Raw genomic sequence first — 14,204 nt, forward strand, 5'->3', positions numbered from 1 at the left:
TGCTGACCTCCTTTAGTGCTAAGCCATCTACACCCTAATGAGAAAACAATCAGGTGGCATGGACACACACCAGTAGCCAAGGATGCGGCCTGAATTTCTGGAGACCGACAACTGTGGGATGCTGATGGCTGGCCTTCCCAGAACATGGCTTTCTGCTTTGGTTTGAATTTAGTCCTCAGCACCTGCTTCCATGGAAGCAGAGAGGAAGGCTCATGGAGAAGGAGACAAGAGGAGGCATGGGGAGCCTTGGCCTTCCAGAGAGAACTAGATATTTAGAAAAGGACTCAGGGATCTACATGTATCAAGCCCCTATTACAAGAACATTTATTACTTCTTTATTCAACAGGGTGCCTTGCATGCCCACTACAAAATAGACACTGTTCTAAGAGTTCTAGGAGCTGGGCTAAGGCATACACAAGATAGTCAAGGGCTCTGCCGATGGGAAGTTTGTGTTTTAAACCCTCTTCCACACGCTACGGAAAAAAGATCAGTTTTGTGTGAGGTTTATTTCAGGCTAGAGTTCATGGAATCTGTTCTATAATCCAATTATGAGCTTTTATTGGTGTGGTAGTAGTGGTGGGTACACATGGTGGGGGGGGAGGGGAGGGGGGAGAAAGAGAGAGATTGAGACAGAGATTGCCATAAACCTCAGGGAACCTCTAACTTCCAACAATTCCAACCCTGGCTGTGGTTTCTGATTATTGCTTACATCCTAGTCTGAGAAAGAACAACGCTGTGAATGAGTAGAAAGGAACCTCACGGAATAGTAAGAGTGGTTACCTCCAATGGGGCTTTTATTTTCTCATCTATACATTTTTATAGTTTTCTAATTTTTTATAATGAGAAAAGGGAAATCATTTATCAAAATGTACACGTGAGAAAAAAAGTATCTCCTAGGTAATGAAAAAGAGGAGCTGCATTTAAGTATATTTGGGTGATTGTGTGGGTCACACTTACTCTACCTTTGAGGCTATGACCTAAGGGAAGGGAGAGGCCTAACTATCCACCATCACTTCCCAGTGCTAACTAATGCTCTGAGTGAATTAATACAAAATCATTTCAAATAAACAGGCTACTGGAATCCAATCAAAGACCAGAATGGAAAATAGACAAATCCCACTCATAAAATAAAAATTCAGGAAATTGCTAGATAGTGGTTTCTGATGAAGCAGTGCTCTAAATAATTTCTTCAAGGTCATCTGGTTAATTTATGATGCATTTGTAAGTTATTGTGTATTTTAAAAATTAATGAAAGATTTAATTATAGCAGGGTTGCCTGTGACCTTTTGTGAAATGACTTCATCATAAATCTGCAGGCGTTTCAGAACTGTTTTCCAGCTTTCTAATAATTTGCTCTCAAATTAATGACATCCAGCCAGTGAAAGGAGTCAAGGCTGGGTAAAAGGATTGAGCTGGGATTTGCGGTTTCCTAGCAATGGCTAATTCTAAGTCCTGGACGGAGGTGGCAGAGAAGATGGTGTGTGACTCACCGGAATCCACAGTAGGTTTAACTGTTTACTTAGAGGAATGAGAAATAAATCCAGTGTGTCAATAGGGGAAATTGCAGGTAGCCAGACGAGGTCATTGCAGAAGCTTTGATGTGGGGCACATTTATCTACATGTCAATGTGGAGGTAGTACCTGGGCCGGTGGGAGAATTTTCTTCCCTGGGACCCACAGGGGTTCTCCCTCATTTATCAATTGAAGGCTTATGCCTACCCTCCAGCTTGCCAGCCCCCTGTGAAGCTCAACTTAGACTCCATCACCCTAGCATCTCTGACCTTCACCTATCTTAGAACAGCTAAGCTGTTTTTGGAGAGAAGCAGGCTCACTTCCCCAGAAACCAGGGACATCATTATCTCTGTCATTCTGATGATTCATATGATTCAATAAAGTGTATAGAGGAAAATTCTACATCTTAACAAATCAAAGAAAATCCTCTTTCCTAAAAGAAGCTGGAGCACACATCTGTAGTTCTAGATTGAAATGCTAGAGTTTGGACAATCCAGAGCATCCTTTAGACATAGAAGCCTGAAGGAAAAGCCAGCAAAATGTAGAAGGTGAGTCTTGGCCGAAGACTTCCGTTTTTTGCCATAGCCCCAGATACTATCTCTAGTCTACTCTGAGTTCCGCCAAGTAATGACTTATAGCACTACTGTTATACATGGCACAGCATGACTCAGCCTGCATGCTGCAATGGTTTCCCGCGAAAAGCAGTCAGTGTGGGAGGAAGAGTTAGGTTTCTGGAGACTTGGGTCCTAGTTCTTTATGTTCTTGTGCAGACTACTACTTTTTTTCTCCAGCCAACGTGTGAAGAGGTTGGGTCAATGGTTCATCCCAAGGACACTTGGATGACTAAGACTTTATAATTCTGTTTGTCCTTTTCCATGCCCCATGGACTCCCAGCTAGAGAAGGAACCAATAAAGGTGGTCATGGTTCAGGTTCAAATACATAATTGCCTACATAGTAGTTGCTTAGACCTTGAGACAAATTGGGTCATAATTGAAGCTCTCTGGATACATCTTCTCTGCAGATTTCTCTTTTCTTCCTTCCTCCAACTGTGCTTTCAGGTTTATATATTTCACGGGATTTCTGCCTTTTGTGCAGGCAGCCTATAATGAGCTGGTACTAAGAGGACCCCCATGCCCATACCTCAGTGCCAAACGGTGCAGTCAAATGATTTCTAATGAATCATGAAACACTTAAAAAGGCGTATGGGCCTTGCTAAAAGTATAGTGCTAAAACTGTGTTATAATATTAGTAGCAACTGTCTAAGTTGGACTGGTTCCAACACCTACTTGCTCTATAATTCTTTTTGGATGAGTTACTTAACTTCTTTGAGCCTTAGTTTCCCTTTCTATTAAATGGGAATAATAAATGAAATGAGGTAATCCATACAAAGTGGTTAATAAATTATAAGTGTACGATAAATTATCACTATTATTAGCATTTATAATTATTATTGTTGTTTTTCATTGCCTTTCCTAGAGTACCTACTGTTTGCAGTCTTGTAGAGATCATGGGGATATAAACACATATGGCATACTATCTGCCCACAAAGTTCTCAGGCATCTGACAAAGGATATAAAGTAAATTATCATAATTTGGTACTTTATATAAAAATATTAATAGTTTAAAATTATTTACTTCTTAATTTATACAAAACGCTATAATTATGAAAAACATTTAAACCTCAGAACTCTGTTAGGTACTGTTATTATCCATATTTTGCACATGAGGAAACTGAAGTCTAATTAATACGTGTAAGGAACTTTCTATAGATCTGGGATTGGCACTCACATCTTGCCCTGTATGATGCCAATACCTTTGTGTTTGACTACTTCATTCTACTGGCTCTCAGACAATAAATATACGATAAACATTTATGATGTGGAAGGCACAGCATATGTAAGTTGCAAACTTTCAAGAGTTTAAAATCTAGCAAGGAGGTTAAGACACTTATGTATGTAGTATATGAATTTTGATCCCTATTGGAAGTACTAAGGGTATTATGCAAAATATAGAAACAATGCTACCAGAATTCAGAGGAAAGAGATATTTGTTTTTTCTTCCTAGGGAAAGGAATGCAGGAAGAGGGAAGATCAGGGGGAACATAATAGAAAAGTTAGCATTTGAGTTAAAACTAAAAAGAATAATCCATCAAGAAGATAGAATAATCTCAAAACCTGTATAGTGTTATGATTACATAATGCAAAAACATATGAAAACTCAAGGAGAAATAGAAGATTTGCGATATCATAGGGGAATATTTTAATAAATTTCACATGGAAACCAATAGACCAAGCAGTCAAAAAGTTGGTATGATTTGGATGAATAATACTATTAGTAAGCTTTATTTAAAAACCTGTATATGACACTCAACTCAACAAATAGAGAATATATATTTTTTAAGCAAACATTTAACTTTTTTAATTGACTATACACTGGGCCACATGGAAATTCTGGACTAATTCCAAAGAGCTGATATGATTGAGATCATGTTCTCTCTGAATGTTATAATTAGATAAAAACTTTAAAAAATAGAATGATGATAAGGAAAATAAAAGAAAAAACCTCATATGTTTGGAAATAAAACCCTGGGTTATTTAGGAGTAGTTTTGTTTTTTAAAGAGGAAATCAAAATGGCCACTATGAAATATTTAGATTTGAAAAGCTCTCCCTCCCCTTCTTTCACTCTAACCCATTTTTTCCCCATCACCTGCCTATTATTTGACTTGAGACTTGCAGAATGAGTAGGAATTGGACAAGATAAGATGTCAGAACAGCATTCCAAGCAGAGGAAAAGCAGGCACTAGGAAATCATGCTGCTTTTGGTGGAAGGAATAGAATTCTGTTTGACCACAAGCAGCATTGGAGAGTAGCAGGAGGTAATACTACAAAGGTAGATGGAGGCTACTGCAGGGTGGCTTTTGAATCAAATTCAAAGGTTTTAACATGATATTCATGACTAGATCTTATGAGAGTTCAAGGACAAGAGTAGGTACCTTGGGAGTTTTCTACATAGAGGTTGAAGTTGCTGAAATGCATAGGATTGCCAAGGTCAAGTGTAGGAACTGAGAAAAAGAAGGCTTAAGTTACAACAGTCAGACATGGGAGGAAGAAGAGGTGGGTGAGAAGTACACTTAGAGAAGTAGGAGGAAGTCAAAGAGAATATGGTGTCACTGAAACAGAGGGCTAGAGAAACTGAGGAAAATCCTCTGCCTCTGTAGGACAAGGTCACCGTCTACTCACACAGGAAGTCAAAAGTTTAGAAGAAGGAGAGATCACTTAGACTTGAAATATCTAAGGAATGCTTTTAAGAGGAGGTGGCATTTAGAATGAGATTGGGATAGACAGAGAATGAAGGAATGAAGGAATGGCAAAAACAAGGTGTTGAATTCGGTTTCTAGTCTGATGACTGAGAACTCAGTTGAGTCAGCCACAGGAGAGGAAAGTCAGGAAGGAACTGATATAGTCAGCTTTGGCCTTGTTCTCTTAAGATTTTATTCATGCAGATAGAAATGGGGGGATTGGTGATTAGTAGAGCTTGAGATGCAGGTGCAGGAGTCCCTGAGGAAAATAAGGAAAAGGGAGGGTGGTTCTGGGGCAGGTTGATGGCAACACAGTATCATCCTAGTTGAGTTCGATCATATGTTCTCTCAAAAATTAGTCCTCAGTAAAGTCCTAATCTGACTCCCCACACACCATTTGTTCTTTCTTTTGCACATTTCTAGTCACTTTCTAGTAATGAATCCTTGTCCTTTTCCTCTCTGAAGGACTGTGACCAACCACTATCTCCTAGAAACTTCTCTCGGCTTTTACAACTATGTATGAAGGTTGGTATAATTGGAGGTGGGGAAAAAGAACTATGCAGGGGAGAATCAGGTGACCCAGAGTTGCTTCCCTATAAAGAGAAAAAACATCTTTACAGAGCCTGCTCCTCTAATTACATTTAGTGTGGCATTGTATCCACCTAAATTATAGCAATTATATACCAAGATCCCCTTCGAAATCATTTAATTAATGAGTAGCTAACCTGGGTGTGTATGGAATTCTAATGAAGTTTTTTTATTTTTGTGAACCACTTCCCTCCCTCAGATTAATCACTCCCCTCCCCAAAAGGCTCACTCAAGTCTGGATGGTGGATTAGACAGGGTATGTTAGTTAGGGTCCCAGAAAATCATAGTTGTTTGTGGAAATCCTATCACAATCCACGATAACAAAGACAGAGAAGCCACTGCTATTTCCCTCTTGAGATTGTTTTTGTCTTTCTAAACCCCAAAGGACACACAGCTCAACCATGTTCTTTGGCCCAGAAATAAGGGCAGATAAAGCTATTACCCCAATTTTAGAAGAAGTGAATGACTTTGATAGATTAATTCTATCCATTAATCAACCCAGAACTATTTAATGAGCATCTGTTATACAGAAGAAGTGCCAGTAGAGACAAAGATGAATGACTCTAATAGATAAATCCTTTGTGTATGGGGTCACCAGAGATAGGTGGCTTGTACACCTGGAGTTAGACATAGGGAGTGAAAGAAAATAAACTCTTGGAAATTATCTTGAAAGGGCCACATTCCACCTAGACTGTTTCTTGCACCCATCCTTGGAGTATACGTGTCACTGATTAAAGTCATCTTCTGTAAGGAAGCTAAAGGCTTGAGAGAGGAAGTGATTTGCTCAAGGTCACCTAGCTAATTTAGTGGTAGACCAGGACTAGGGAAAGATGTCTTCTATATCTTTGCCTCATACTCTTGCCACCATGCCCAGACCATCTGTATGCTAGAAGTCAAGTAATAGCACAAGAGCATGCGAGGATGCTATCTGACCGGAGTCACATTTGTAGTGTAGACTATTGGCACCAGAGGAGTTTAAAGAAAGAAAGAGATGGTCTCTTAGGTTTATATAGCCCAAGAAGGTGAATCTTAAGTGGAGCCAAAAACTCATGAAAAAATCCAGGTGGCAAGGGAAAAAGAAAAAGAGAAGTAATAAATTTTAATTGATTTTTCCTGAAAATCCATATAGTGAGAAATGGCTTAGAGAATTCACTAATTTTGTTCTGTGGTTGGGAGCAACTTCTTCAAGGGAACTAAAGGTAAGGCTACCTGTTTCCAGACAATCATTTGTATTTATGTAGAAAGCATCTACTTTCTCCAAGGCTCTGTATCAAATATCACACACACACACACACACATACACACACACACACACCCTGCATTTGAGTTAGTATGTACCTTGAAAAAGGGATATTGAGCCAAATCTATCAAAAGCTCTCGATGAGGAGGCCCTTGGGTATGAGTCTATGGGGGTTCCAGCAATATGGTGGTGATGGTAATGAACATTTGTTGTCCATTGGAATTTTCAAGATTTCCCATACATTATCTCACATGATAAGGTTTTGTTATGTTGGTGAAAATACACTTGAAGTAAAGAAGAGGGGCTAGGAATGCATTTTCATAGAAGAGGCTCAAAATAGTTTATCCTGGTAATTGCAAGGAAGTGGAACTCTGGATGATAGTGGATTTGGGCATGCTAGAAATTACCTTTTTTTGCCAAAGACTTGAGAAAGAAAACACACTCTAAAATTCCTTGTTCCTCAATAATTAATTACCTGTTCTTTGTCAAGCATCTACCATTGAAAGGCCATATGGCATACAAAGAAGTACAAGGAGCATTCCCAGCCTTAAGGAGCTTTCTGATTGGTTGACACAAATTTGTCCAAAGATAGGAGAATTAAATTCTAGATAAGTGGTCTAGAGGTGTGTTTCTTAAAGGATGGTCCTGGGACCAGCATCGACATCACCTAGGGAGTTTTTAGAAATGCAAATAATCAGTCACTCAAAACATACAAGTCTGGGTATGAGACAATCTATACTTAACAAGCCCTCCAGGTGATTCTGATGCAGACAGTGGAGAACCTCTGGAAGAGACATAATAGGACCATTTGAGCTTCTGAGGAAAGAGCTCATGTTGCTAGAACAGTCACAGAAAACTTTCTGAAAGAAGTAGCACCCGATCTGTGAATTGCATTATCCTTTTAGAGATATTCCATGTCTTTGGTTCCTCCACCCTACCTCTCTTGGGTTTCATATTAAATTGATGTATAAACCACGTTGTTCCCCAAAAATATACCACAAGTGGGAGGAGTATGCTCTGCCTACTTTATTGGTGATGAGCTTTGTAACTTTAGAGAAACATTTCCAATGGATGAGAAAATATTTTTTGGGAAATTGTTTTATTATTAGTTAGAAGTAGTCTGGCTTTCTCTATCCCTAATCCACCTCTTGGGTGCTTATCACCCCAAAGTGACAGGCATGGTTTCTCATGATGGTCACCCTGGTTTCTCTGCTGGATTCTCACTTTCACAAATCCTATTGTGAATGTTAACATCTGTTCTAAGAGTAGTTATGAAAAGGGATGAGAAATTCTTGAATTTAAATTAGTCCTTATTTTATCTCCTGCTAAGTTTGCTGCGTTTCTGTCATTTCCTTGGCTTCCATGGGCTCTAATCAGAAGAACTGTGAATGAATGCAGTATTGAGCAGAATTAGAGAACCCAGATACATGCAAAAGAGAGACCATGTATCAGTTGCTTATGCCCTACAGGAGGGGGCCCATGATGAACATTTTTCTTCCCAGAACTGATAATGGATGGAGAGATGGGGAATACATTAATGTCCGCAAGTTGCCAAGGGGTTTTAGTTGGGCTCCCCTGACCTTAGTTGGGGTCCAATGCGAAAATGAGCAAAGCTCATAATCCTAACACTAGATGCTTAAATCGCATGTGGAAGTGATCACATGGGAGAGCAGACTAGCACTCTCCCAAGTAAAAATATTAACGTATCAATTTACAATTTGGGGAAAGACCTGGGAAACACCGTGTAAGGACATCTGGGATAGAAGCCAAAGAAATCTAGCTGAAAGGGTGTGCCTGGCAAGATTGTAGGAGAGAAGAAGCTGGATTAGTACAAGTCCTGACTGGGCCCCTATTTTTGTGTTCAGTTCTGAAATGAGCTCTCTGAGCCCAGCAACAGATAACCCAGAGAGCTGGGAAGACCAATACCATGGACTCCTAGAGGGTCTGTGGCTGTAAGGCCAGACCGCTGGGATACACTTGCACCCTGCTCAGCAGCAGCCCTGGGAAACGGCTAAGCCTGAGCTTGAGCTTCCGTGCTTACTCAGTCTTGAGCATTCCTTTCCTGTGTGGGCAAGTTTGTCCATTTGAAAGCTCTCTCGCATTTTGTAAACTTTCACACTTTTCCATTTTGTTAGTTTTTTTATACTCAAGAGATCTCCCCAGAGTGCCCACTTTTTGGTCTCCCCTCCCTTGCCCCTTCCCGTGTCATCTCCTGGTTAACCGGCCAGTGTTTTCACACCACTTCATGGCTAGATAGATGAAAAGTGTTCTTGAATCGTATCACCATCTGTATGAACTTCCTGTGGCTGCTTAACAAATCACCACAAATTAGGTGGCTAAACAATTAGAAATTAATTTTCTAACAGTTCTGGAGGCCAGAGTCCAAGATCAAGATGGCAGCAGGGCAGCACTGCCTCTAGTGGGAAGGGAAGACGTCCATCTTATGGGGGCTCCAAGTGTTCCTTGGCTTGTGGCCACCGAACTCCAGTCTTCCCTTCTTCTTCGCATGGCCTCCTCCTCTCTGTGTGTCTCTCTTCTTGTATCTCTTATAAGGATGCTTGTCCTTAGGGCCCAACTTGATAATCCAGGATGATTTCATCTCAAGATCTTTAACTTACTTATGTCTGCAAAGGTCCAGGTAAGGTCACATTCACAGGTTACAGGGAATAGAACACGTTCATGTCCCTTGGGGGAGCCACTATTCCATCCAGTACATCATCTTAGTACTCTCTTTTTCAGTGGTCCTTAAGCTTAAGGAACTGTGAACTCCTTTGAAAATCTGATAAAATAAATGTAATTTCTCCATAATAAATACACATGGGCCAACACATGCATATTTTTATTTAAAATTTCAGGGGATTGAATGGTGACATCCAAAACTAACTACAATTTTTCTTTGTGATCTAGGTAATGTAAAATTGACCCAGATATTGCCTCTTTTATTCTAGGTTATAAACAAAATGCAGTAATTAATACATTCTAAGATCATCTTAAATATTTTTGGTTTCTCTGGAGCATTCACTTATATTAATCACATTGTGTATGACAAGTCTTAAGCTGCCACATTATTATTATTAATTATCACTACTACTACTATTATTATTTAACCTGAATTGCATCAAGCATTATTTCATTTATTCAATACTTACGTGATTGTGAGCGGGAGGACCTGACATCTCTCTCTGTGACTCCACATGTTAGTAGATTCAGCCTCTCCCTTCAGTCTGTCAAGACCTTTTTGGGTCCTGATTCTGCCATCAAGCATATTGACGGTTTCTTCCAGATTTGTGTCATCAGAAAATGTGATTTCCAATGATGACCATTATTTTCATGTCTTCAAGTCATTAATAAAAATGATGAACAGGAAAGAGCAGACAGCAGAACCTTGTAGCTGACTACTCACGCCCTCCCTTCTGGTTGATTTTAATGCTTTATTAGGTACTGTTCAGTCACATAATTTTACTGGCACCTGGCTCATATTTTTTCATCTTTTCTTCAAGACTATTATGGCAAACACTATCAGATGCTTTGCTAATATCCAGGTAAATCATGTGCCTCATATTTCCTTCTATCTGCCTCGTAACCCTTTCATAGAAGGGAATGGGATTAATCGGACATGATGTGTTTTGTGATCCATGAAATTTAACTGTAAGCTATTTGGAGTAAGCGGAAGTGTTTGGTTTGGCATCACTAAAATTCTTCTACTCAGAGTACTCCAATCAAGGGAGACTGACTAGAGGAGGTAACATTTGAATGTGGGAGGATTTAGATGGGCTGGATAAAGACAGAAGGCATTCATCCAAGTCTCCTCCCACTGGTTTTTGTTTGTTTGTTTCTTCCAACGATCTTTCAATATAACTCTCTCTTCAAACAAGTAGAAAATTTTAAGATATAACTGCTTTGTTAGAGATTTAAAAGCAACTGACTCCTGACCTCTCCATGAAATGAATTGAGACTAAAAGGTGGAAGTACTTCAGTGGTAAACTGGCATGGATGAATTGGGTTTGGAGACCACTGAATACAGCATGAATGAAGAAGAACAGAGAGAACCCGGGGGGAGGTGCTTACATTCACTCTGCTTCACACGCTATTGGCCACACAACCCAAAATATTCTAGCCCCATGGCTTCTGCTACTCAGTGCTGAGCTAAGATTCTTATAAAGACCATACGTTTTTGGTTTTGTTCTTTTAGTATAGTTGGCACACAGTTTGCATGAGTTTCAGGTGTATAACATAGTGATTCAGCATCTCCATACGGTATGCTACGCTCATGACAAGTGTAGCTACCATCTGTCACCATACAGTGTGATTATGGTATCATTGACTGTATTCCCTGGCCTGTGCCTTTTATCCCCATGACTTATTCACCTCAAAGTCTGTTTAATCTTCTTTTAGACAAGACTCTAAAAAATTGTATTTAACTTTTAAACTGATAGAACATTAAAGGGCATTTCCCAAGATGTAATATAAGTTGTATGATCCACAAAATGATCCTATTTCTTTGTCTATTTCACAGTTTTAGTCCGCTCTCACCCCTCCCAAAGCATCTGAACTCATCCTTCAGATAGCAGCAGGGACTGTCCCTCGAGGAGAGTTAGTCTCTTAGGTGTCACCACAGGAAGAGCTGGCTGTGGGGGGAGGAGAATCCAGGGCTGGGAGCATGATTAGGTTTTGCTCACATGGAAGACATCCAGTGCCTTGAAAGACTTCCATTGGTTTAGGTTCCCAGAGTGATTGGTCTCCCATTTATAGCACTGTGATAGATGTCTTGCGTCGTAATTACAAGACATGCCACCCGAGTGGAGTATGGATGATCAGTCATTTTTTCTATTTTTCTAGAAACGATTGATCATTCATATTTACAGGGCCATCAACTTCTGGGCTTTGAAAAGGGCAGTATTGATTATCTAAGTCACACAGATGGTATGGTTCTTTACTATACATAAATATGAGTTCCTTTTATGAGGCTACTATGATTTTTCAGGGAAGGGGGAAGGAATGATATTCATGTGAATTAAGCAATGAAGATTTCAACTAAAACACACAGAGATTTAGTCAGAATATTGGAACTGGCAGCCATACTTTAGATTAGCTAATCCACCTCCCTCTAACATACATACATACAATTTACTTTACAGGTGAGAAAACTGAGTCCCTGTTAGTAGACATCAGTAGATAAAATAACTGTGCTTGCATTAAGGTGAAACAAGAAGGCTACAAGTCAAAATATGCACAACAGTTCTATCTGGGTGGAATATTTTGAACTATTGGGTGAATTTTTTCCCTCATATCTTTCTGTGTTTTCAATGCTTCCTATAAAGCACATATATTACTTTTGCAACTGAAAAAATGGTTAGTTTTAAACCCACTGTGAATACCATGTCAATTGGCTAGAGTTATAAAATGGTGCACTTTGTCCTTGGTGACCTTCAAAGACCTCATTTTGGAAGAATCTGTTGAGTCCAGGCTGCAATTCAGTCTCTCTCCCTCCAGTCTTTGTGCATTAGTGACTGACTAGGGGCCTCTCTCTGCTTGTCTCTCCCATGCCTCCCCTAAACACGTAGAGTTTTTGGCCACTTCAGCCTCCGTTCTGAATGGCAGTTGGTGAAAGTGGACTACAAATCTATCTTCAGCTGGCGCTGCACCAAGGAGGACTATCAGACCTGGCACCTGCTCAATCAGGTACACCATAGGGTAGGGGCACACTGGCTTCTAGGAGGTGGAGCTTCCACAAGCCCTGTTTGGTCATCTCTGGGCCTTCCTATTTGGAGGTGGAAGGTAGCGAGCCATCCAAAGATAATAGTAGATTTGGGGGGAAGGGTTGGAGTCCACACATCCAGGTCCAGCATGGACAGATGGTATTTCAGGACCCTTTTGCACCCTGGGATTCCAATCTACCCATTGAGGTCACCAAGTAGCCTAGGGGTGAGGTGACAATGATAAGCTGGGGCTTTAGCTCTATCTGTGGAGAAATAAGCCCAGACAGCTAAGAGACCTTTCAACGGTTTCATCATCTCACCTTCCAATGGAGAGGGTGAGAACATTTGTCAGGCAAGCCTGCAGTAAGAGCCCCAGGAGCACTGAAAACAGGACCATAGAGAAAGGGTGAGGGATGGGGGTGAGTGGCTCTAGTAGAAATGGCAGATATTTGTTGCTATGCAACGTAAGCAGACTTCTGCATTCTCAGAACCATTGGGTTCATGTAATTTGTATCAGCTTCTCCTCTTTTTGCCCTTGCTTGGGAATAAGGACTTGGGCATGGTTGTTTATCAGAGAGAGGGAACTTTTTGGGCCAGCTTCAATTTTACTCTGAAGATGGTGTTAAAACTGTGCCAGAAGTGGGTTCTTTTCCACTAGAATTTATGTCGAGGTCATTTGGGCAATTTGGAGATCTGTGAGCTCTCTTTGAAGGTGCATTCTCTCTGAAGGTAGAAAAGAAGCAAGATGAAGCAGACATCATTGGCTAGGTGGGGTGAAGGGTAGTGTTGGGACAGTTCTATGATGTTCCTCTGATATGGTAGTAACACACTGGCCGTTTTTCCCTTGAGACTCCTGAATGGTTACTGGGAAAGAGATTGCTACACAAAGTGACTAAAACAGAATGAAAAGGCTAATGTTTCTTATCGAGAAGCTGGTTTATTTCATCTCCTTTGTGTTTTTCTGCCTCTCTCACTATGGACTTTCTTTCTAAGGGGGAGCCCTGCGTCATGGGAGAAAGGAAAATATTCAAGAAACGTAAGCCAGGAGCTCAGTGTGCCCTGGGCCGAGACTCTTCAGGGACAGTGGTCTCAGAACCCTGTGTCTGTGCCGACTGGGACTTTGAATGGTGAGTCCCTTGGCATCTCATTGTCAATTTCAGTCAGACATTTACCTGTTGGGGGATGGGGGTGAAGATGGAGGTAAGGGAGGAAGTCATGACCCTCAGATGGGAGGTGTATTTGCTGGCCTGTGGGCCTGATGGCTCCAGTCCCTGGGCCAGATGGGAAGGCTGCATCCCTGGAAGGAGGACAGGAGGAGACATTTTCACAGGGAAGCTCACTGTTCTATCAGAGCAGCATGTCCAAGGAAACCTTCTCATTTTCAGTTAGCAGCTCTGGGAAAGTACCAGAGAGGTTGGGTGGGGCACTGATAGCTCGGAGAGCTGCCGCCATGGACAGCTACCTCCAGACACATTAGCTCAAACCGTGATTTTCCATGTGAACTCTCTTTTCATCATTTTTTTTTCTCCCTCTAACAACAACCACAAAGAACAACTTTAAATCTCACCTCTTAAGCAATGATTCACAAATTTCCAAATATTTACCTCCAGCTCTGACCTCACTGACCTCTAGGATGGAGACATGTGTGTCCATGTACATACTCAGCCACCATCTCCCCTAGAATTGCTAGTAGGGATTTCAGATTCAGTATGGCCAAGGGGGAGCTCTTCCTGAATCTTTACTGCTGGGAGTTTTTCAGCTCTTCTTCGGACTGGTTTTTCCAAACTCAATAAAACACACGGTTCCTTAAGTAAAAATCCCAGGAGAGCTTGATTTTTCCCTTACCGTCAGGTCCAGTCCATCCAC

General features: G+C 40.8%; 1 protein-coding gene across 3 annotated transcripts in view; it reads left to right on the forward strand.

Moving 5' to 3' along the window:
- The window catches only part of SORCS3 (sortilin related VPS10 domain containing receptor 3), a 569,814-nt gene that overhangs the window by 507,465 nt on the left and 48,145 nt on the right, over positions 1-14,204 (forward strand). For all 3 annotated transcript variants that reach the window (XM_032423232.1, XM_032423230.1, XM_032423233.1), the window contains exons 15-16: positions 12,204-12,321; positions 13,332-13,465. In XM_032423232.1, coding sequence (XP_032279123.1) covers positions 12,204-12,321; positions 13,332-13,465 — 252 coding nt within the window. The remainder of the gene's footprint in view (positions 1-12,203; positions 12,322-13,331; positions 13,466-14,204) is intronic.

Source organism: Phoca vitulina, unplaced genomic scaffold (assembly GCF_004348235.1).
Source record: "Phoca vitulina isolate PV1807 unplaced genomic scaffold, GSC_HSeal_1.0 scaffold28, whole genome shotgun sequence".
NCBI lineage: Eukaryota > Metazoa > Chordata > Mammalia > Carnivora > Phocidae > Phoca > Phoca vitulina.